Raw genomic sequence first — 25,475 nt, 5'->3', positions numbered from 1 at the left:
TTTCTAAATATTTCATGTTTTCTTAGCTAGTATAAATGGAATTGTGTTTTTATTTTTATTTATAATTGTTACCCACATATAGAAATACCACTGATTTTTCTTTATTAAACTTGTATACTTTAATCCTATTAAATTCAACTTTAGTTCTAGTAGCTTATCTTGTAGACTTCTTAGTATTATTTACATACACAATCATGTTGTATGAAAATAAAGATGGATTTACTTCTTCCTTTCCTTCTAGCTTTTTCCATGCCTTGTTGCACAGGCTAGGACCACTGATACCATACTGAATAAGTGGTGAGAGCCAACATCCTTGCCTTTTACCAATGTGAGGGGGAAAACATTCAGTATTGTACTAGTAAGTTCGATATTAGTTATAGGCTGCCCATTTTTAGGATGAGGACGTTTTCTTCTGTTTCTGGTTTGCCGAGAGTTTTTATCAAGAATGGGTCTTGTGGCCGGGCACAGTGGCTTATACCTGTAATCCTAACACTCTGGAAGGCCAGTGTGGGAGGAATGTTTGAGATCAGTGTGGGCAATATAGTGAGACCCTGTCTCCAAAAAAAAAATTGAATGGGTCTTGAATTTTGTCTTGATATTTTTTGCATCTGTTTAGATTATTTTGTTTTTCTGTTATGTTAATATGGTGGCTTACTGTTTTAAATATTGCTGAGTAACAAATCGTCCCAGTATTTACCTGCCTGAAACAACAAACATTTATTATCTCACATTTTTTTATGTATCAGGAATCCAAGGGGCCTAGCTCATATGGTTCTGGCCCACTCTGATGATGTGGCAATCAAGATGTCAGGCCAGGGTGCAGTTATCTGGAGGATCCACTTCCATCAGGGCTCACTCACATGGCTGTTGGCTGGAGGCCTCAGTTCCACAGTTCTTTGCCCTGTGAGCCTGTCCATAGGGCTGCTTGAGTGTCCTCACAACAAAGGAGCTAACTTTCCCCAGAGCAAATGATTCAAGAGAAAGAGCAAGGAAGAATCTGCAGTGCCTTTTATGACCTACTTTTGGGAGTCATCTACCATGGTTTCTGTTCAGAAGGGAGTTACTAAACCAATCCCAAACTCAAGGGAGTAGGGAATAAGCTCCATGCTTGAAAGTAAGACTATCCAAAAAAAAAAAGAGTGAATTTCGTTGATTGAATTTCAAAACTTTAACTTACAGTATTATCTCTATCTAAGCATGAGTAAACATCAGACAAACTCACATTGATAAACGTTTGACAAAACAACTGGCTTACAATCTTCAAAAGTCTCAATGTCTAAAAAATCAAAGAGAGACTGAGAAACTGATCCACATAGAAGGAAACTATAAAGAGTCGTAACAATTAAACTCAACATGTGCTTTTGAACTGGATGTTTTGCCAGAGGGATATTATCAGGACAATTGGCAGAACTCAAATGGGTTCGAGGAATAGATGGTAGTAATATGTCAATATTAAGTTCACAGTTTTGATGATCTTACTCTGCTTACATAAGAAAATAATCTTGCTTGTAATTAATGTACATTAACATTCAAAGGCAATGAGGCAACTCACTATCAAATGGATAAATCCTATACCTGCAACTTTTCTCAACTATTTGAGAAAAAAATGTTATATGTATTTTTTGAGACAAGGTCTCACTTTGTTGCCCAGGTTGGAGTACAGTGGTGTGATCACAGCTCACTGCAGCCACGACCTCCCGGGCTCAAGCAATCCTCCCACCTCAGCCTCTCAAGTAGCTAAGACCACAGGTGCGCACCAACACACCTGGCTAATTTTTTTCATTTTTTGTAGAGACAGAGTCTGGCTCTGTTGCCCAGGCTGGTCTCGAACTCCTGGACTCAAGCAATCCTCCTGCCTTGGCCTCTCAGATTGGATTACAGGTGTGAACCACTGTGTCCAGCTACATTCTTTATATTGTACTTGCAACTTTTCTGAAGTTGGAGATTATTTCAGATTTTTTAAATGATGGCTATTTTACTGTATTCCTCCCCCAACCCCCAACGTCATTAAAAGACAACTGGCTATTTGAGGTTTAAAAAAATATTGTAACATTATGTTGTGGATGCTCACTTCACAGGATCTAGGGTTTTCCCGACCAGCCCCAGCTCACTTTTTCTCCCTATATAGGTAGTCTTTACTTTAGTCAGGCTTTGATACACCACTCTGGGCACCATGGCTCCCTTCCACCCTCCATCCTCAAGAATACCTACCTGCTTGGCCTATGTACTAGCAACTTTTGTACTAAATAATTGTTCAGACCAGGAAGAAAGGAGGAAGAGCAAAAGTAGTTTTATTTTACACACATATTAGCATTACCTTTGCTCTTCATTCCTTCCTGTAGAATTGAGTTTTCATCTGAATGACATTTACCGACAGTCTACAGAATTTCTTTGAGCATTTCATGTATTCAGGGCTGGTGACAAGATTGCCTCGGTATTTGTTTATCTAGAGTAACGTCTGCATTGCATACTCACTTTGGTTTTTGTTGCTGTTATTGTTGTTGTTTTGTTTTGTTTTGAGGCAGAGTCTTGCTCTGTCGCCCAGGCTGGAGTGCAGTGGTACCATCTTGGCTCACTGCAAGCTCCGTTTCCCAGATTCATGCCATTCTCCTGCCTCAGCCTCCTGAGTAGCTGGGACTACAGGTGCCCGCCACCACGCCCAGCTAATTTTTTGTATTTTTAGTAGAAACGGAGTTTCACTGTGTTAGCCAGGATGGTCTCAATCTCCTGACCTTATGAGCCACCCACCTCGGCCTCCCAAAGTGCTGGGATTACAGGCGTGAGCCACCGTGCCCAACTGCATAGTCACTTTTGAGGTATGTTTTTGCTAGATGTAGATTTCAGATATTTTTTCTTTCAGCACTTTCCTGTGTCATTCTGCTCTATCCTAGCCTTCATTGTTTCTGTTGAGTGGCCTGTCATCTTCCTTCACGTTGTTACCCTATATGTAATAATGTCTTTTCATTCTCTGGCTGCTCTTAAGACCTGTTCTTTATCTTTTGTTTTCAGTAATTTACTTTAATATGCTAAATGTGTAATATACTCTGGGTTCACTGAATTTCTTAGATCTGAAATTTGATTATTTTCACAAAATTTGGGACACTTGCAACCATATTGTTTTAAGTATCTGTTCTGCACCATTCTCTTGGTCCTCTTATGGGATTCCAATTGTATGTATGTTAAACTGCTAGATATTATACCACAGGCCATGGAGGCTCTGAGTTTGTGTTCTTTTCCCTATCCCCATCTTTTTTTCTCTATTCTTACGATCACATAATTTCTCTTGATCTGTCTTTATCTTCAGTTGATTTCCTCTACAGTGTCTCCAAAGCTGTTGGCCCTCTTTAGTCATGAGTTTCACATCCATGGGTTCCACCAACCACAGATTGAAAGTACCTGGGGGGGGAAAAGGATGGTTACGTCTGTACTAAACATATACAGACTTTTTTTTTCTTGTCATTATTCCCTAAATGATACAGTAAAGCCACTATTTACATAGCATTTACAGTGTATTAGGTATTGTAAGTAATCTAGAGATTGCTTAAAGTATATGAGAGGATACATGCAGGTTATATGCAAATGCTATATCATTTTATGTAACAGTTGTATTTGCAATTTTTTTTCGGATGACTATTCTTTTCGGTATGTCTAATATTTTTTCCCCCAGTATTTAGATACTGTCCTTAATTCTAGAATTTTCATTTGGTTCTTTAATATATTTTACATGCATAGTTCCCACATCTGCTCACTCAATATGAATTTCGTTAAGTCTAGATTATATTTACAGTAGCTGTTTTTAACATCCATATCTGCTCATTCCAGCATCTGGATCATCTCAGGATCTGTTTCATCTACTGTTTTGTTGTTTTTTTTCTCTTGACCTTGGGTCACATTTTCTTTGGTTATCTAGTAGTTTTTTATTTTGTACTGGACACTGCAGAAGATATGCTGCAAAGATTTTAGATTTTCTTATCTTCCATTGAAGAGTGCTATTTTGTTTTAACGGTACGTTACATTATGGGCTAATCATCTTGAACTTGTGCAAGCTTCATCTTACACCTTGTTCAGACGGTTGTGTTGGGATGTTGCCTTATGGCAAATCCTTATTCTTGGGACACTGTCTCTGCTTCTGAGATATGGCCTACCTCATTATCATTCAAGGTGTCCAGTGGGCCTCTGGATTAGCAGGATTTAAACTCCCAACTTTTCTCCCCTGCAGTTGCAAACAGCTAAAATCTCTGCTCAGCTCTTTTTGGTCTTCCAGCTGTTGCTGTCCATTAAACTCGTTGGCGTCTCCCCAGTTGCATGTGCAATTATAGGAGTCAGCTGTGGCTCTGCGAGGAGTCTGTGTATGGATTTGCAGCTCCTTCTTTTCTAGAACATCCCCTCTCTATTTCCAGCCACACTGGCAGCCCGGAACCTCATCCTCTGTCACTTCCAGCCAGCGCTGGTGGTTTGTCCTCACCTTGATTTTTTATCACTGTCTTCCTCTTACTACATTTCAGCCACATGGCCCTTCTTTTCAAACATTTGGTAGTCTCTCCCGACTCAAGGTGTCTGTGTATACTGTTTCCTCTTTTTGAAATGTTCTCCACCCGCTAAATATTGGAATGGTTGGATCTTCTTACCTTTTACGGTTCATCCAAGTTTTTGCTATCATCCTATCTCAAATTGCCACTCCAGTCACTATCACCACACAGTGTTTTTTTATCTTCATAGTAAATATTGAAATCTATAATCATCTATTTATTTATTGTCAGTTCCTGCCACTTGAATATAAGCTGTATGAGAAGAGGAACCTTGTCTGAAATGATCACAGACAGCTGTATCCTCAGCCCACAATAGACAGCTCAATAAAAAATTATTATTGAAGATTTTCATGATTGTATTCATTTATTGTCTCTATTTAACCAATCTCTTATTGACCATTGACTGTTCTCTTATCAGCTTTTACCCCCATTATTCCATTGAAACACCATTGTTGTAGAGTTTGACTAAATATAAACCACAAATATAAGTCGCTTTTTATTGTATTTGTCCTCTAGAAGTATTTGGCATTATCTTGACTTTTTTTTTTAATCCTTTTGTTTCCTGGGATATGATTCTGATTCTCCTTTCTACGTCTTGGGGCTTCCTCCTTCTTGTGTTTCTTGGCTTCAGTGTCCACCCCTAAAATGTCAAAACAGTGAGAATTTCTTGCATAGTCTGTATGTCTTCCTAGGTGATTTTATTCACACTCACAGCTTTGATGGCCACCTTTCTCCAATGACACCAAGTGACTGGTATTTAAACAGAAACATCTGAGACTCCACATACCTACTATTGAACTCCTCTTTCTACCCGGTCATCCCCAAGTACCTGGTTCTGCCTTGCCATAAGGGAACATTTAACAAGTCCTTCGTGCAACCACTATAAAGAACAACTTGGCAAAAATTTTCAAATATAAGTAGTAATGATAATGATGGGCATATTATATCCTTTAAATGTAATAACTCAGTCCTTTAAGCAATCCACTGTGCTTTCCAACTGGTAAAAAGTCACAAGAGACCATCATCCTCACCCAAACAGCCAAAACAAGCAAGATAAGTTTTTAAAAGCCCATTAGGCAGCTAAGCACACAAAGAAACCTAAATAAACTGAACTTCAGAAAGTGATAGACCATTCAGAAGAGAGCCATAGCTGCTGTCATCCTCTATTGAAACAGGGACAGGGAAACTGCCACAGATGGAAACAGTTGGGCTCTCAACTGTGGAGACTTGAAGTGGGGCAGGTGAGCTCAGAGCAAACTCTCTGCAGGAATTTCTGCTTTTGCTGGCATAGGGTGACAGCAGCCAAGGTGCAGAAATCCATCGGTGGGGCTGCAAAGCAAAGGAATGTCTTTAAAATCTTGATCCAATTCACTGACCCTCTTCCTCTGCTGTGTCCAGTCATCTTATAAAATGTCAGTTTGAAGTCAGATAAGTAGAAAGTATCCAAACTGAAATGCAAAGAGAAGAGAAAGATTTTTTAAGACATCCAAAATCTGTAAGGTGCTGTCAGTTTCACAATTGGCTTCCCTGAAAGAAAAAAGAAGGGGAAAGGAAAAAAATTCAAGAGATAAAAGTTAGAAACTTTCCACAGTTGATGGAAGTGATCAATATATAAATCTGAGAATTTCTGCAAACTCTTGTCGGGATAAATACAAAACAAACCACAACTCCACAACCTGGGTATATCATAGTCAAACTGCTGACAACCAGAAATAAAGAGCAGATCTTAAAAGCAATCAGAAGAGGGATAAAAACATGTTATATACAGGAGGACAGTGATGATAATTATCTCTGACTTTTCAGCACAAACAGTGGAGGCCAGAGTATAATGATACAGCGTCTTTAACATAGTTAAAAAAGAAATAGGCGGGATGTGGTGGCTCACACCTGTAATCCCAGCACTTTTGGAGGCCAAGGTGAGTGGATCACCTGAGGTCAGGAGTTCAAGACCCAGCCTGGCCAATATGGTGAAACCCTGTCTCTACTTAAAATACAAAAATTATCAGGGCGTGGTGGTGGATACCTGTAATGCCAGCTACTCGGGAGGCTGACGCAGGAGAACCACTTGAACCCAGGGGGCGGAGGTTGCAGTGAGCCAAGATCATGCCATTGCACTCCAGCCTGGGTGACGGAGTGAGACTCTGTCATAAATAAATAAATAAATAAATAAAACCTGTCAGCTAATTCTGTATCCAGCAATAATTAATTAATTAAACCTGCGTGAAAACTTTCTTCAAAATTAAGGTGAAGACATTTTCAGACAAAAACTGAATTTGTCTATAGTAGGCCCATATCGAGAAATATTAACAGGAGCCTGGTTCATCCAGCTAAAAACACGATTGGCTTTAAATATATATGTAACAATTATATCATTTGTTTTACTAACATATGAAGAAGTTAAGTATCAGGCAACGGGAGCACAGTGGATGGGAGGGGAATATATGAAGATGAGGAATTCAGCTGGCAGAGTCTTAACATTGTTCATGAAATAGTATAGTATCCTTTGGAAGTAGATTGAAATTTAAAGATGCATAATGTAATCTCTAGAGAAACTATTGAAAAAATAGACACACACAGAGAGGTATAGCTAAAAATCCAATACAAGAAATAAAATCGAGGGTCCAGCGCCATGACTCACACCTGTAATCCCAGTGTTTTGGGAGGCCAAGTTAAGGGATGATATTTGAGGCCAGGTGTTCAAAACCAGCTTGGGCAGTGTAGCAAGACCCTGTCTCTACAAGAAAATGAAAAAATTAGCTGGATTTTATGAGTGGCACCTGTAGTCCTAGCTACTTGGGAGACTGAGGCGGGAGGATCGCTTGAGCCCAGGAGTTCAAGGCTACTGTGAACCAGTATTGTGCCACTACACTTCTTTAAAAAAAATTTTTTTTTTGGCCAGGCACAGTGGCTCACACTTGTAATCCCAGCACTTTGGGAGGCCGAGGCAGGTGGATCACCTGAGGTCAGGAGTTTGAGACCACCCTGGGCAACGTGGTGAAACCATGTCTCTACTAAAAACACAAAAAACGTTAGCTGGGTGTGGTGGCGGGTGCCTGTAATCCCAACTACTTGGGAGTCTGTGGCACGAGAATCGCTTGAACCTGGGAGATAGAGATTGCAGTAAGCAGAGCTGGCACCACTGTACTGCAGCCTGGGCAACAAGAGTGAAACTCCATCTCAAAAAAAAAAAAAATTCTTTTTTTTAAGAAGCAGAATACTGCCCTCAATATTTGATCTATCCAAAGAAGACAGAAAAAGAAGAGCAGAGAAATACCAAAATGGGAAACATTAAACCTGCCGTATAAATTATTATATTGACTGTAAGTTTTTTTATTTTGAGCTTTTTTTCCTTTGTTTCAAATTATAGACTTCATGTTTTGCCTGGGATAGGGACAGGAGTTAACCAGAAATGGGCATGAGGAAACCTTCTGGTCATTGGAGATGTCATGCATCTTATTTTGAGCAGTAGTTACACAAGATTTTTTATGGACTCCATGATATAAAAAATATGATGTCTGTGAATATAATGTCTGACAATTTTACTGTGTTTACCAACTTTGTACTTTTTTTTTTTTTTTGGCCTTATTGTATTGGCTAAACCCTGTAGTCCAATGTTAAATCGAAGTGTGTGAGTAAACATCCGTGCCCTGTTCTTAGGGAATAGCTAAAATTTAAAGAGTAACAACCAAATGTTGGCAAAAATATGGAATCACTAGAACTCCATAAATTTCTAATACAAGTATAAATGGTTTAACTACTTTGAAGGACTCTTTTTATGTTTACAAAAACACTTGTACAAAAATGTTTATAGTAGCCTTGTTCATTATAGCCAAAAACTTGAAACAACTTAAATCCCTCAACATAAGAATGGGCAAAGTGCAAAATATTCACACAGTTGAATAGCATCCAGCAATAAAAAAGAATGAACTACCAAACACTGTAGATGAATTTCAAAACCATTGTTAAGTAAAAGAAGCTAGACACAATAGAGTACATATTTTATGACTCCATTTATTTGAAATCCAAGGACAGTTAAGCCTCACCGCTGAAGTGCAAGTCAGAAACGGCTTGTGTGGGGTGGGGACACTCTTAGTACGCTGTTATGCTGTCGCTTCATTCCCTTTGCCTCAGCAAGCAGTTCTGCTTCTAGATCTTTGTCCTACAGATAAACTCACATCACTTCTAAACCGATTAAAAATTCTCCAAGGTTAACACTTGCAGCATTGTTGATGAGTGGGGGTCTGATTATATCCATTATGGTGCAGGTACTCAATATAATAAAGGAAAAAAGCCATCTTCAGGAAACTTGATATACTTAGGTTGGATGATCTCCTAGGTATAGGATAGAGAAAAAAATCAAAGGTATGTGGTATGTATTGCCATCCGTGTTTAAAAATAAAAGACACAGGGGAAACTGTATATGCATGTGCTTTATCTAACCCTAACGTATTTCTGAAAGGAGGTCTAAGAAACTGCTAAGATTGAGTTTCCAGGGAGAGGAATTCAGTGGCTGGAAAGGAACATGGGAGATGTTTGGGTCTATCCTTGTTTTGTACATTTTGAATATTGAAACATATGAATGTATTACCTATTTAAAAAATTAAAGAATACAGTTACAGTTTGGAAATAACTGAAATAGTTCATCACACACAGAGTTGCCTGAACTGACAGAAGCCTGCTACATAGACTTGCTGAGAACTCCCCCTTTCCCTCACCCCAGTGATACCTTGTGGATTTTGTGTGTTAGTCTTAAGTTGTCCCTTTTGTCCCTTACTGCCCATCCCATCTTTGTCCAGAATCATTTCCGTGGGCCACTCAGCTTGCTTCCCCTCCTTGCTGTTTGTTTTCTTTGTTTGTTTCTTTGTTTTTGAGACAGAGTCCCGCTCTGTCGCCCAGGCTGGAGCGCAGTGGTGCGATCTCAGCTCACTGCAACCTCCATCTCCCGGGTTCAAGCGATTCTCCTGCCTTAGCCTCCTGAGTAGCTGGAATTATAGGTGCCCACCACCATGCCCAGCTAATTTTTTTGTTTTTTTAGTAGAGATAGGGTTTCACCATGTTGGCCAGGCTGATCTCAAACTCCCAACCTCAAGTGATCCACCCGCCTTGGCCTTCCAAAATGCTGGGATTACAGGCATGAGCTACCACACCTGGCCACTGGCTTTTTTTTTAATCATCCAGCCCAAAATGTCAGCCTTGCTGTTCTTTTTGACCCACTTGCCTTCGTCTTGTCTGTGCCCTCACGAGGCTTGCTATTCCCCAATTTTTGCCTACATCATCTGTCTCTACTTCTGTCCTGGAGGATCCTTAAAAGTAGAGACTTTAAGGATACTGCCTGGAATCTGGGGGGATAAAAAGTATTTTATTGTCTCTTAGGAAAAATAAAACTAGTTCATGAAACTAGTAGGTTTTTAATTTTACCAATATTGTTGCTCAGGTAAGGCTCGGTTTAAAAAGAGCGAGTGATTTTTTGAAATATTCAGTAGTAATTGAAACAAAGCAACATAATGCAAATGGTACATAGAAATGTACCATTTTTTGAATATTTTTAGAATATTTCTGAAATATTCACTAGTAATACAAATGGAGCAGCATAAATGGGGTGGCAGAGCTCTGGCCTCCAGGAGATGCTGGCTTATAAGGAACAGGGCCTCACACCAAGGAGGTGCTTGTTACCAACCTTCTCCTGCCTGGAGCCTTCTATGTGGTCACCTAACTGCACTCTGCCCACCGCACCCTCCAAGTCTAACCCTGCAGAGCAGCCAGGCTGCTTCTTGACATTCATGATTCTCTACTTTGATTCCTGCCATTGCTCTTCATTGAATGGGACCCCCCTGGGGGTCCTCGCCCATCTTCTCCCTCAACTTTCTGGCTCAGCCCCATACTTCACCTTTTCTCTGAAGGCTTCCCTGATGTATTTGTTTCCTCTTGCTGCTTTAACACATCACAGCAAACTGAGCAGCTTTTAAAAACACACACTTACTCTTTTATAGTTCTGAAGGTGAGAAGTCCAAAGTCAGTTTCACAGGATTAAAGTCAGAGTATTGACAGAGCTGGTCCTTCTGGAAGTTCTGAGGGGAGAATTCATTTCCATACCTTTTTCAGCTTCCAGCAACTGCCTTGGCTTGTAGCCCCTTCTTTCATCTTCAAGGCCCATCATTCTGTTCTCCATTTCCATCTTCACATCACCTTCTTTTCTGGCTTCACTCCACCTGGTCCCACCTGGGTCCTTTCCCCATCACAAGATCCTTGATTTAATCACATTGGGCAGGTCTCATTTGCCATGTAAGGGAATCTGTTCACAGGTTCTGAGGTTAGGGTGCAGATCCTAGGATGTCATCACCATTCTCCTGCTCACACTCTGTCCATTCTTCACTTACCTCATAGGATAATTAGCTGGTAATTATTCACCTGACTTGAGGGCTGTGATGGGCTCTTTCTATCTTGCCTGCCTGGTGCTCCTGCCATGCTGCCATGTGGTAGAATCCTGGTGTTTGAAGGAGTGAATAGATTGCCCAGTACAGATAGCACTGGAGTTCAGAGCACAGACTGCCTGGCTGTGGATCCTAACTGCACCTCTCACCAGCCCTGTCTACTCTGTGTCCCATCTGCAAAATGGTGATGAAGAATGAAAACCAGCCTGGAGCCCACAGTAGAGGGGTTCAACTGGGTCACATGTGAAATCATTAGAAGAGTGCCTAACAATAAAGTCAAGACAGTTTTGCCATTGTTGTTACTGATTTTGTTTTTCATGTGAAATGGTATATGTTATGTAAATTATTATTGACAAGTTTAGGAAAGGATAGGCTTTTTGCTATTTAGTTATGTTTGTTTATTTATTTTTATTTTATTTTATTTTTATTTTATTTTTTTGAGATGGAGTCTCGCTCTGTCGCACAGACTGGAGTGCACTGGCACTATCTCGGCTCACTGCATCCTCCACGTCCCGGGTTTGAGTGATTCTCCTGCCTCAGCCTCCTGAGTAGCTGGGACTACAGGCGCCCACCACCACACCCGGCTAATTTTTGTATTTTTAGTAGAGACAAGGTTTCACCACGTTGGTCAGACTGGTCTTGAACTCCTGACCTCAAGTGATCATCCTGCCTCAGCCTCTCAAAGTGCTGGGATTACAAGCCTGAGCCACCACACCCAACCTGTTTAAAGAAATCTTTTCCTTGATTTTAAATATTTTCCAAAAAGTTTTTAGACTGTATGATAAGTAAAGGTGATAAAGGATTTGCTTAGGATGACCGTGAACCTGTGGAACAGTCCATTGTGCTCCACTCTTCTTTAAGTGGGTGTCGACTGCTCAGGAGAGATTACTATGCAGAGTTAATCCTTAGATCTCATTAGCTTAAGAGATGGTGGAGATTCCAGGAAAGGTTAAAGGTGTGTGTGACTATGGAATGCACATAATATTTCACTGAATTTATGGATACACTTGAGACTTCCAGCTTTTTGAAGCCACTCTACTGTAAGCCAAATGTGCCCTTAAATTCAGCTAACCCTCACTGAGGACCCATCAAGTTCTTTGCACCATTCTAACAGAGATAACTTTGTGAAGGTCCCTTGATACCTCTGTTAGGAACTTCTAGGTGTCATGTGCCTTTGGTCTTTTTATGTCTCAATCTTGGTATTCAGTGGTGTTTCCATCAGTATACATAATCCAGAAATCCAAGGGTTGTTTGCATGAGATTTCTAGTTTGGGAAGTGAGAGTCCTTTGTTAATTGTAAAATGTGCTGGATTGGTCAGGTGCGGTGGCTCACGCCTGTATTCCCAGCACTTTGGGAGGCCAAGGCAGGTGGATCGCGAGGTCAGGAGATCGAGGCTAACATGGTGAAACCCTGTCTCTACTAAAACTACAAAAAATTAGCCGGGTGTGGTGGCGGGCACCTGCATTCCCAGCTGCTGGAGAGGCTGAGGCAGGAGAATGGTGTGAACCTGGGAGGCGGAGCTTGCAGTGAGCTGAGAATGCGCCGTTGCACTCCAGTCTGGGCGACAGAGCGAGACTCCGTCTCAAAAAACAAACAAAAAAAAAATGTGCGGGATTGTTCATCCTCGGGAGGCACTATATGCCATTATGGGGGTGACAGCCTCCCATATGCCATGCAAAGAAAAAGCCATATCCCAGTAAAGAGAGGTGCTGGAATGTGATGTCAGAGCACACCTGTGTTGCAGGAGAGCTAAACAAGTCTACTGCAGTTAAAGAAATGTTTAAAATACCTTGCAGCAAGTTTTTCATTGAGAGCACGTACTCTGACCAAAGATCGTGACTACTTGGTGTGCGTGAAAGTCATATTTTTAGAATGCCATGAAAAATGGAGAAGTATATGAAAGGCATTCTAGCTTTAGGAAATAATGGTAGTAGGGATTTTAGATTAAAGACATAATAAGATCTGCCTAGGCAGAGTGAAGAGAGACAGTTTAGTAGTGAAAAATAAGGTTATCAGACAAGTAAATGGCAGGCTGGAAGATAAAAATGTATCATTTGAATGGCAGGGAACCATTGCCAGTTTTTCAAAAAGCAAGATATTGAAATACCCTCTTCATCATTTAACTTGATCGTTAAAGGAGTGATCCAAGTGATCCTAGAGTTCTAGTGACAATGGAAGGAAAAATTGTAGTAGTCCCACTTGAAGATTAGGGTCCAATTTATGAATTTATTTCAGGGATTGAGGTTCGAGTGTAGATTAAATATAAAATGAAGAACCAGACAGCTCTACTTCAAAATTGGATGCAAGTAACAAAGGACAAAGAATAGTTGCAGACTCGATTCTGTTCTGTGGAAGGCAGACATAATGTTCTGTGATTGAGATCTTGGAATTTGGGGTGATCGTGGGGGTAGAGTGGAAATAAAGCCCTTTTTTCACCATGTTAGGTAGGAAGGGTGATGAAGTATCTAAATTGTGTAGTTAAACTAAATCAAGCAGATTTGGAAAGGTGCTGTTCTCAACGGATAAAGACCTGACCATAGGAAGGAATCCATTGTTGAGCCCTGCAGGAGGCCTTCTACCTGGGGCTAGCACAGAGCTCTGGAGGAGCCATAGGCAACCACCTCCTCCCGTCTCTCACTCTGAATCCAGGTGTTACCACTACGGAAAAGAATCCAATCCTAATGCTGAGGAGGAAGTGGTTCTTACAGATATGATAGGCCAAGATTTCCACCTCTCAGAAATCAACAGAGTTGCATTGTGGAGTTGAGGGGAGAAAGGTTGGCCACTTGAGCTGTGACCTGGGGGTAGGAAAGAGCTCCTGATTCAAATGTGAGCTAGCAGGAAAGAGACACCCCCTCCCTCCAAAAAGTGATACGACTTCTTTCTTAGCAGAATTCCAGAGCTCTGAGTGAGAGAGGGACATAGTGACTCTTTGCTCTAACTCCTGGATTTTGCTGGTCACCTGTGGGCTAGAAGGAGTTGGAGCTGGTGGCTTGGCAGGAGAAGGCAGGAAGGACATTGCTTGGGCATACTCAGCCCTGTGCTAGTTGAACCACTTCCCGCATACCCTAAAGGCCACATGCCTTGCTATGGTTGCAGAGCCCAAGTCTGCTCTAATCTCAGTGTTTTACCTGCATTTCAATAGTACTTCTCACTTCATGCTTCAGGAAGTGCTTGGCCAAGACACCCTATATCTGTTGGTATAATAGACAGCCACCTAGCATGTAGGCTACATGATAATTGTTTTGTTGGAGTTCTAGGATAGCAAGGAGATGGAGAGATGAGGAAGATACCCATATTACAGAGGAAGAGTTACAGCGAGGCCCCTACGCTCAAAGAACTTAAAATTCTCATGGGTGCGTCAGACACTGAACAGGCAAACTTTTAAAAGAAGAAAACATAAATGGACTACTCAGATGTTGTGAAAGGTGCTCTAAAGACAAAGTGCAGTGGTGAGTTGGGTGGGAGGCTGCCTGGTCGGGTAGATGGCACAGGTGTCTATGGTCATTAACATTTAAGCTGAGACCCAAAGGGTGGGGAGCATCTGGCCAGGGGAGAGCCAGTGGGAAAGCATCCAAGGAAGAAGAGCAGTCAGTGGTCAGTGGGAAGGTGGACGCAGTGACAACTGAAAAGATTTGAGACTTGAGAAGACCAGTTTGATGACTGCAGTGGCCCATGCAGGATGTGCTGGGTCATGCACCAGGGCAGCATTGACACATGACGCAAAGAAAAGACATCTCTGACTCAGCGAAAGTCAGGAAAGTGAAACTCACAGCAAGTATGAGTGGAAATTCTTCTGTTCTCTAGTTGGAAGTGTTGACTGGGGGAGCTTGTTGAGAGTCTTGCTTGGGGCTTATAACCTGTTTTCTCTGAGAAGGCTAAAACAAGCTGTTGTCCTGAAGAGACAGGTAGCTGGAAGTGGTAGGGAGCTAGAAAGGTGGAGAGAGAATGTGGGATAATTGCTGTGTGGAATGGAAAAAGGCCTAAGAAGCATGCCCAGCAGACAAAGCATAGAATCTGCATGCCCGTCCACATAGTGTTGTAATTTTTCCTCCAGCGAGGCCACCACCCAACCTTTGGGTAGAGGAAGCAGGTGGAGAGGCTGTTGGAGCTTTTCTGGGTGGTTGAGACAAGACAGGCAAGGAGGCTAGAGAACTGGTGGTGTGGGCAAGTGATGCTGATGATCAAAGCACAGGAAGCCAACAGACAGAGATTTAGACCCAAGAAGGGAGCTTGAGGTACAAGAAAACCTCAGGGTAGACAGGAAGGAGGCGTGGTGAAAGTGATGAGAGGGAAGAGTAGAAGGGTGGTCCAGGGTCAGACAGGGAGTTAGATTTAATCCTTCAGGGCACTTTCATTACATCATAGCTGCCATTTTGTCTTTTATCTGACTCAGTAATAAGTAATGTTTTCATTAAAGGGAAGTGCTTGGCAGGTAGGTTAAACTTCGTTGAGTTCTGATCCTGTCATAATTATTGTGTATACCTTTCTCAGCTTTTTGTCTACTTGAGACATATTTCTTCTTTTGTCCTTTGAGCAGCCAAAATGGAAGTGTTGGATGTGTTGGCTCTGTTGGTAGGCTCCTGTTGGATGCCTGTTGTCACTCATAAATGTAACACCACAGCCATAATTGATGGAGAGTTGAGTTGCAAGCTTTTAGGACTAATTGCAAAGTCTAAACTAAACCATTTCCTGGCGCTGCCTTTAAATAATAATAATAATACCTTGTATAGATATAGTGCTTTACAATTTACAAAGCACTTCCACATCCATCATCTCATTTAATCTTCACAATAAACAATGCTTTTTGAATGCTTAGATCTTTCCTAAGTGAGAAATCATGTTGCACATCCTGCTTTAATCATAGTGAGTCGCCAAAAGTTCTTGATATAATAACCATTTATGGAGTACCTTCTATGTACGAAGCACTTTACTAAGGATACCAAGGGGTAAATTTTCAGTAAATAAATATCCAGTAAGTAGTACCTATCAGTAAATATGATCTTGCCTCCTAATTTACGTTGCCTTCCTAGTCACAATCACTATTTTGGAGGCTACTTGCTATGCCATAAATTTATATAAATATTGCCAGGAATTCATTGTATCAGAGTTGAAGTTTTAAAACTAAGGATTCTGATACTTGTCTAAGCTAATGATTCGTCAGAAAGCCATCTTGTCTATTTCAACTTGCACTTTTCTTGAAGATTATTACTTGAATCTCAAGAAAAATATTTCAAGGCCTCAGCATATCTGAAAATGCCAGTCATTGAGTTCGGTGTCCTCATTGGAGTGATTTGGGTACAACTTGGCAAAAAAAAAAAAAAAGAGTACAATTTGGCAAAAAAAAAAAAAAAAAGGTATAACTTGGTACTTGGTTCCAGAAGGCTTATTATTCATTAAAATAGAAGACATGCCCATCTCTGGGCTCTACTGGCCAGACTGGGATGCTTTGAGGAGACAGAGGACTTCCTGGGAGGCTGCCCTCTGGGTGAGGGGGAATGGAAGGTCATATTGGAGCTGGGCCCAATCCCAGGGCAAGAATCCTGAACCTGTGTCCTGGAGTCCCCCAAAGGTCCAGGCGTGTCTTCTGGGCCACCATGGCTCTTCAGAGGATACACAGACTTTGATGTCTTATTCAAGATCCTCCAAATGTAGAACCCCCAAAATAATAGGAACCCTGCCATCAATCCCGTGGTCAGAGTAGCTCTGTGAAAGTGAGCGGTGTGACCTGCAAACCATGATTCCTTCTCCCGTCCGGGGCTGGAGGAGGCCCCAAGGTCTGATGTTGAATTTCAGCTGAGAAACCTCTTTTGTTGATGAAACGCAGGTGGTCGTCAGGGGTGCTGATGATGAGTCGGGTCCCCTTGGTGCAGCCGTTACCTCCCCAGCCATCTTCCTGCTCCTTGTTTGACACCTTCATATTATTAATTCGCATGTTAACACTAGCTCTCACTCACCTATTTACATGAGCATGTGGTTTGGGAATTGGGGGAGGACAAAGCCAGATCCTAAATTTTTTTTTTTAACTAGTGTATACATTCTTGGACATAGATTTTTAGGAATATTTTCCCATGATAACATCTTTTTAAATAACAGGTTCTGTGTTTTACGAGGGAGGCTAATGTCTGTATTGCCGAACTCTCTCTTGATTCTTTTGATGCGGAGCTTAGAACTCGTCCTTCTTGGTGTCAGGCAGATGTGCCTAATGCTTTGTTTTGACAGAGGATGTGCGCTCAGCATCTGAGCATCCCATAAATACTCCAGAGAGGAACATAATTAGGATACAGTGTGGTGCTGGGAGATTGAGCGTTGGTTGAGTCTAAGTGATGTTTCCGACTGGGGCTGGAAACGTGCTTTATGTAATTGTATTCTGATCATTGAGGTCTCTCTTTATAGGGCATCTTTTATGACCAAGACTGTCCAGTACCAAAATGAGCTACATAAATTCCTAATCTGGGATACAGCTGGACAAGAACGAGTAAGTCACTCTTTAATTTACTCTGTTTCTCTGAGGCCCAAATGAAAGTTCCAACTAAACTGTCAGCATCCCTGTCATCTCATGTTATTCACTTCTCTTCTGTGCACCGGAAACACATTTATTTCCATTTGCGTAGGCCAGCCTTTGCCTTTGCCTTTTCAATTAGAGCCACAGAGTCCCCCGATGGAGAAAGTGATAATGGGCACTGAAGGCATTTTTATGCCTTATAGTGTCTTAAAGTAAATGCTGACCAACAGGCCTGATAAAATCCCACTCAGAGCACTGTGTATAATTTGGGGCTCCCTCCTCTAGTAAGGATATATAAAGCAATTAGTGATAGGGTAAGTTAAGCACAACTCATTTATCGCTGCCTTTTAAAAGCTAAAGAGGGAACTTTACAGCATATAAAGTGTGAGATTTAAGTGAAAAGGATAAGCTAACACAGTGCCTTGCAGTAGATACTTAATAAATGCCTGATGACAAAATTGGCCACAATGGTTATCTACTTAAGGAAAAGCCTGAACCAGAAGTGGGGCCTGGACATAGCAGCACGGGGTCTAATGGAATTTGGGGAAGCCCACCCAAATCAGAAATGGCCGGGAAGGCAGGGCTGGGGCAGACACTTCCGCCTACTCCCCTTTACTCTGGATTCTAAGACACATCCGCTGCCTCCCCTTTCCTCTGGGTACTAAGACACATCTTCCGCCTCCTCCCCTTTCCTCTGGGTACAGACACTTCTGCCTCCTCCCCTTTCCTCTGGGTACTCCCCGCCTTCCCCTTTCCTCTGGGTACTAAGACACATCTGCCGCGCCTCCCCTTTCCTCTGGGTACTAAGACACATCTGCCGCCTCCCCTTTCCTCTGGGTACTAAGACACATCTGCCGCCTCCTCCCCTTTCCTCTGGGGTACTAAGACACATAAGACACTTCCGCCTCCTCCCCTTTCCTCTCCTCCCCTTTCCTCTGGGTACTAAGACACATCTGCCGCCTCCTCCCCTTTCCTCTGGGTACTAAGACACATCTGCCGCCTCCTCCCCTTTCCTCTGGGTACTAAGACACATCTGCCGCCTCCCCTTTCCTCTGGGTACTAAGACACATCTGCCGCCTCCCCTTTCCTCTGGGTACTAAGACACATCTGCCGCCTCCTCCCCTTTCCTCTGGGTACAGACACATCCGCCTCCTCCCCTTTCCTCTGGGTACTAAGACACATCTGCCGCCTCCTCCCCTTTCCTCTGGGTACTAAGACACATCTGCCGCCTCCTCCCTCCTCCCCTTTCCTCTGGGTACTAAGACACATCTGCCGCCTCCCCCTCCCCTTTCCTCTGGGTACTAAGACACATCTGCCGCCTCCTCCCCTTTCCTCTGGGTACTAAGACACTTCCGCCTCCTCCCCTTTCCTCTGGGTACTAAGACACATCTGCCGCCTCCTCCCCTTTCCTCTGGGTACTAAGACACATCCGCCTCCTCCCCTTTCCTCTGGGTACTAAGACACATCTGCCGCCTCCTCCCCTTTCCTCTGGGTACTAAGTCCAATTTCCCTTCCAGGGTGTCTCTGGCAGCCACCCCATTATTCAGCAGCCGTTTAATTTAGTTTTCAAACAATACGATCCAAACAGCACATCTGATAGATGCACGGTGCTATCTTAAGCTCTTAAAAGTGTACCAGAAGTAATCAGGAAAAATAGTCTGTCATCACAGCCTTATCTAAGACGCCATAGATAGTGTGTGTAGTATGAAATCTGACAAGAATCATCACAGACAAATGGAGGAAAACAAAACAAGCCATTACTGTTGTCCTAGACATAGACTCCATGCATTTGTACACACTTAACGTCTTAAGTTTGCTCTGTTTGGTTTCTTCTGTTTTTAACACTGGATGTTGTTCCTCTGTCCCATTACTCATCTGAGATACTTCTGCTTCCCATCTTCCACTCCCCATTCCTTCTCCTTTGCTCCATCTAGAATAGAGCATTTAGAACAGCCGGACCTTTGCTAACCATCCCTCTTCTGTCCTTCAGAAGTGTGTTGCTTACCAGAATCCTCCTGAATATATCTGTAGACACAGCCCTGGGTTCTTTCCCTCTTAGCCACAAATCCATGTGGCCCTACTAGTAATATATGTACCCTCCACTAAATCCCAAGTTTCAATTACCCCTCACATATATTTGATGATACAGCAAAGCCCTCATCATAAAGAATCATGCTGTAATACAGATTCCATTATGCTTTGAATCAGAGCCTGTCCTGGTATACGCAGTGACGTATAACATCTCTTTTTTTCTGAAACACACAAAAAAATAACACAAGGGTGTTTGCCTCTTTCCCTTTCTGCCAGCATGGTAGCAGAAATCTGTGAAGTTTTATATTTAGCTGGTTTTCCTGCCTCTTGCTTGTCCACTTCTAATTGGTTCTGCAACAGGAGTAGTTGCTCTGAGATGCAAACCTGCCTCCAGCCTGCCTGACACACTATCAGGCAGCCCAGAGCTGCACAGGAGATGCTCATGGGGCCAGGCCACAGGCCAGGGGTGCTGACCAGGAGGCCCTGCATGAAGAAGGCAGGAGAGGAGCACCACCTGATGAGCACTCACTCCAGCCAGTTGTTGCTGGGCATGAGCACATGTCCAGGCTGGCCAAAGTGCAGTGCTAAGGAAAGCCACACACCTGACAGCTACCCACAAATTTTTGAAATGCTGGGAGGATCACACAAGACACATCTTGTAAGCCTGCCTGGGTCAGGGACTGCCTGTTTATCCTGGCAGTGCAGTGAAGGTCCAGAATGTGCCATCCACAGCCAGGATCTATTTTCACCTCCTCCCACCAATCTGTCCTCTAGCACAAACTGCGTGCAGTTCTCCAGCATGCCATAGTTTCACGCCCTCATGCCCTTCCACAACTCTATTCAGCCTTCAGAACCCACCTCTGATGTCACCTAAAGGGGGCTTTCCTGCCATCCCTGCTCTCGGACAAGAAACCACATCGCCACACTGCTGTGTTGCTCAGACCCACATCTGGAGGTGTCACTGGGTTCCTCCCTCGCCCTCAGCGCTGGACACCTGCTCCATCCGGATGTTCTGACAGCTTCATTCTCTAAATGTATCACACTTGGATTCACTTCTCCGTCTCCGCTCCCAGCGCCCTGCTCTCAGCCACCTTGGCCATTCACTGAGTACTTTAGCCTTTTCATGGGTCCCCTGCTTTCCCTCTGTCCATTACATGTCCTCATAGGACCCAGAGGAATGATCTGGAAACAAAAATCAGCCCGTGTTATCAGCCTGCTTAATATCCTTCAGCGACTTCCCGCTGCACATCTCATAACAACCACACTCTGAACAGAGACCTCTCAAGCCCCACGTGACTTGCCCAGACCTCCCTCTGGGCTCCTTTCTTCTCAGGGCCTCCAGCACTCCTTGGCCTCATGCCTCTGGATACACTGTTCCTTCTCACCAAAACTCTCTGTTCCCTCCACTGGAGCCCAGCTGGCTCCTTTCCCGTCTTTTAGTCTCAGGTTAAATGTGACACACTCAGAGTTTTCTCTAAACCCCCTGCATCTAAGCAGGGCCCCAACTTTGTTCTTCATTACTGCCCTTACTTGTTTTCCTCAGAACATGCATTAGAAATTGTCCTTAGATACCTGTCTACCTACCTTCATTGACAGAATCTCCCATCAGACTGTAACTCCAAGAGCTGGGACCACAGTGTCTTGTTCACTGCTGTACCCCAGGGCCAGCATGGTGCCTGACCTAGAGCTGATGTTCAGATATTGGTTGGTTGTTTGAATCAGCACATAAACTCTTTGGAGTATTCCTTTGTATCCTGAAGTCTTTGATTGCACTCATCCATGGGATTGTCACCTATTTCCTTACCTGTCTGCCTTTCATTAGACTGTAAGCTCCTTGAGGGCAAGGACTGCCTTCATGTCTCTGCTCTCAGCCCCTGGCACATGGTATTGATGCCCGTAGGTTTATGTCTACTGATTGCCAGCCCTACTTAGACACAGATAAGGACAGCTCCTCTACCTACTTTTACCATGTGAGTAGTGCATGACTCAAATTATAAATTTCTGGCGTTGTATGTTTATTATTCTTTGTAGTTAGGAGATTTATTATAGAACCAGAATTGTCATAAAATGAAAACCCTTTTGATGAACTGACTATTCAAACACCCTCCGCAACCTCCCCATTTGACATCTCGTACTGCACATAGTTTTGGCAGATGGGTTGTCTTTCTGATGGTCCAGCTACATTTGATTGCAAAGTGATTTCATTAAGTCAATGAAAGTGATTTTGGAGAATTTCTCAAATGTCCTGTGAAGCCCTTGACGGTAGGGATCTTGTTAACTGAAATGAAGAAGAAGAATACTGCTCAGGATGATGATATGAGTGCTTCAGAAGATAATGGTTTGTGTATCAAAGGGTTAAGAGGGGCCTAGGGAAAATTGATGAAGCCCTCAAATATTTTTGTAAAAATTTGTCATTTTTATGATAAGACTATGAAAGTCAAACATGAAATGAAGGATATCGTATTGTGCTAGCATGTAGTTTTATCAGAAAACTCCTAGCCAAGTTATCAATCAAGTTCGACTCGGTGTTCATCCAGAAAATTAACTCCTGGCTGCAACAATAAACCTAAGGTTTTTCAAATACCAGATAAAATTAAACTTGATTTTACGATTTTGAATTTATCTTCTCAAGATAGAGCCTTTGTGAGACCATTTTGTCCCTATTATTTGCTATCTTGAATGAATGCATTTGAAGTCACCCTTTCTCCACCAATGATCCTTCAGTAACAAAGACTCCTGCAGTAGTATTGAGACAGACACAACACATACATTCAGAAGCATCATAAAGACACCATACATGTAGTAAGAACATACCAAATGCTTGCCGTCTGTATGTGATTGTATAAAAGAAAGTTTCTTGGCCAGGCATAGTGGCTCACGCCTATAATCCCAGCATGTTGGGAGGCCAAGGCAGGTGGATCACTTGAGGTCAGGAGTTCAAGACCAGCCTGGCCAACATGGTGAAACCCCATCTCTACTAAAAATATAAAAATTAGCCAGGCATGGTGGCGCACACCTGTGGTCCCAGCTACTCGGAAGGCTGAGGCAGGAGAATCACTTGATCCCGGGAGGCAGAGGTTACAGTGAGCCGAGATCGCACCACTGCACTCCAGCCTGGGCCACAGAGTGAGATTCCATCTCAAAAAAAAAAGCTTCTTAACCGGAGTCTAATAGACATTACATCCAGTCTTGAAAGATTTACATTCCTACATCTTAATGTGGTTTCTCCCAATGACTGTTTTTACGGAGATAAGAACACTAGGAAGACTCGGACTTATTTATTGTCACAGTAGTCATGTGAGGAATTGTTCTCCTGTTTAAAATCAGGAACAAGTGTAGTGGCTTAGTATCATCTAGAATTGGGGCAGACAGTCCCAGAGACCAGAGTCTGCAGTGCATCATCCCCACTGGCCAGTGCTCAGTTACCATCCACTTGAAGAGCAGCAAGACCTGACTCTGTGAGTAGAAGCAAACCCAAAAGTGATCCCATTATTAGAATTTGCAGACAGAATTTACACATATATTTTTGGGCCAAATCCAACCTGCTGCCAGTTTTTGTAAATAAAACTTTCATGGAACGTAGCCAGGCTTGTTTGTTTATTATCTATGGTGGAGATGTCCAGTCTTTTGGCTTCCCTGGGCTACATTGGAAGAAGAATTGTCTCAGGCCGCATAAAAAATACACTAATGATAGCTGATGAGCTTTAAAAAAAGAAAATCACAAAAACAGCTCAATGTTTTAAGGAAGTTTATGGATTTGTGTTGGGCCACATTCAAAGCTGTCCTGGGCCACGTTAGACAAGCTTGGTCTACGGCTACCTTCACTCTACAATAGTAGAGTTGAGTAGTTGCAGCAGAGATTATGTGACACATAAAGCCAGGATATTTACTACCTGGTCTTTACCGGAAAGCGTTTGCCATCACCTGATTGAAAGCCAGGTTTGGAGCAGAAATGTGCTGACGTCCTTTGAGTCTCTTATATGCCTCCACCTTCCTTTGCATCAAAAGGACATGAAAGTTTCCATGTCAGTAATAGCAGAGTGGCTTGCCCTCCCACAGATAACAATTATGTATAAACTCTGGACAAAACATTTAAAAAACAACTGTTTGAAGGCACTGCAGAGCAACCAAATGCAGTCAGGGACTGCAAAGGGGAGCTTTCTTGTGTAAGATCCACATTTTTACAGCTTTTCCCCAGTGGGCACTTCCCAGTTCATGTGGCACAGGGTAGCTAGGACTTAAGCAGAAAGCTTGTGATGAGTGCAGAGTTTAGGACTGCTAGAGCAGCCAGAAAAATAGGAGGCAAATCGCAGAAAAGAGGGATTCAACAAGGAGGGACCCCGTAAAGTCTGTTTATAAATTTCCCTGAAGTTTTTTTGACCCCCAAATTGTGAATTCACAAGAGAGACGGTATAAAATGCAACAGAAACCAGTAGGTAGAATGGGTGACAAGACAGCAGAGATGTCAGCTGCTCTTCATTACGGCAGGGCTAGACTTCAGAGTTTGAATCCAATCCTACTGTGGTACAGGGGATCACTGAACACCTTGGGCATTCCAGTGAAACTTCAGAAGGGCCATGCCTTGGGAGTAGAAACGGTGTCCTAGGACTAAGGGCAAATCCAAAAACCCAAATAGACCCACCCTTACAACATGTAAAACCAATCTCAGGATGAGTCACCAGTAGCTTAATACTCTGCAGAGAAGATTTTAAAAAACCAAGCATCTACAGTGCATCATCCGCACTGTCCAGTGTACAGTCAGTGCTACTACACATATGAAGAAACAGGAAGGTGTGACCCAGTGAGCAGAAGCAAACCCTAAAGTGACCCTTTTCTTGGAATTTGCAGACACAGAATTTAAAGCACATATTTTACATATTTTCAGAGATTTAAAGAAAAATAGGCCAGGCACAGTGGCTCACGCCTGTAATCCCAGCACTTTGGGAGGCCACGACAGGCATATTGTTTGAGTCAAGGAGTTCCAAACCAGCCTGGACAACATGGTGAAAGCCCATCTCTTAAGGGGAGAAAAAAAAAAAAGGAGTGTCAATGACTTAACTGCAAATGGGCAGTCTCACACAGAATGGTAATAAAGAATCACATGAAAATGCTGAAACTGAAAGCTGCAGTATCTAAGATGAAACATCCACTGGAGGGTGATAGAACAAATTCATCAGAAGAATAGGAAAAAAGTAGAAAAATGTGGACAGAGTCTCAGTATTATAGGGACAAATTCAAACAGCCTAACATATGTGTAATTGGAGAACCAGGAGGAGCAAAGAGAGAGATAGGAACAGAAAAAAAAGATTTCAAGAAATAATGGCTGAAAATTTCCCGAATTTGGTGAAATATATCAACTCACAAATTCAAGAAGTTCAACAAATCTCTAAGTACAAAGAAAACCATATCTAAGTAAGTCATAGTCAAACTGCTGAAAAGCAAAGGTAAAGAGAAAATCTTGAATGCAGCCAGAAGTAAAAGACACGTAAACAGGAGGAGAACAATATGACTGACTTTACACATGAACACTGGAGACCAGAAGCCAGAGGAACAGGATTGTTAAACTGCAGAAAGCAAAAACCTATCAATTTGCCAGACTTCGTTTTCAAATCTAAAGTCAAAGTAAGAACATTTTTAGAAAAACAAAAACAGAAATCAACAGCAGCGGTCCCAGAAAGCTTTTCACACTAAAGGAAAATGACAGTGCGTGGTAATTCAGATCCATAGGAAGAAATAGTAACCACTAGAAATGGCAAATAGAAACGTCTGTTTTTTCTTCTTAAATTATTCAAAAGTTAACTGACTAATTCAAAAATTATAACACTGGATTGTATAGTTTATAGCGTATGTAGATTTAGATTATTTGACAGTGGTAGTACAAAGAATGATAAGATAACAGAAATTAGACTTTTGCAAGTCTCTGATATTTTACATTAAAGTGCTACATTTTAAACTCTAAGTAGACTGTAGAAAAACGT

General features: G+C 42.4%; 1 protein-coding gene across 2 annotated transcripts in view; it reads left to right on the top strand.

The window, feature by feature from the left end:
- RAB22A (RAB22A, member RAS oncogene family) overlaps window positions 1–25,475 on the top strand; it is a 60,010-nt gene that overhangs the window by 17,486 nt on the left and 17,049 nt on the right. For both annotated transcript variants that reach the window (XM_050745621.1, XM_050745622.1), the window contains exon 3: window positions 17,358–17,439. In XM_050745621.1, coding sequence (XP_050601578.1) covers window positions 17,358–17,439 — 82 coding nt within the window. The remainder of the gene's footprint in view (window positions 1–17,357; window positions 17,440–25,475) is intronic.

This window comes from Macaca thibetana, chromosome 10 (genome assembly GCF_024542745.1).
Source record: "Macaca thibetana thibetana isolate TM-01 chromosome 10, ASM2454274v1, whole genome shotgun sequence".
NCBI lineage: Eukaryota > Metazoa > Chordata > Mammalia > Primates > Cercopithecidae > Macaca > Macaca thibetana.
The sequence above is the reverse complement of the archived record's forward strand: the minus strand, read 5'-3'. Positions and strand labels throughout refer to the sequence as shown.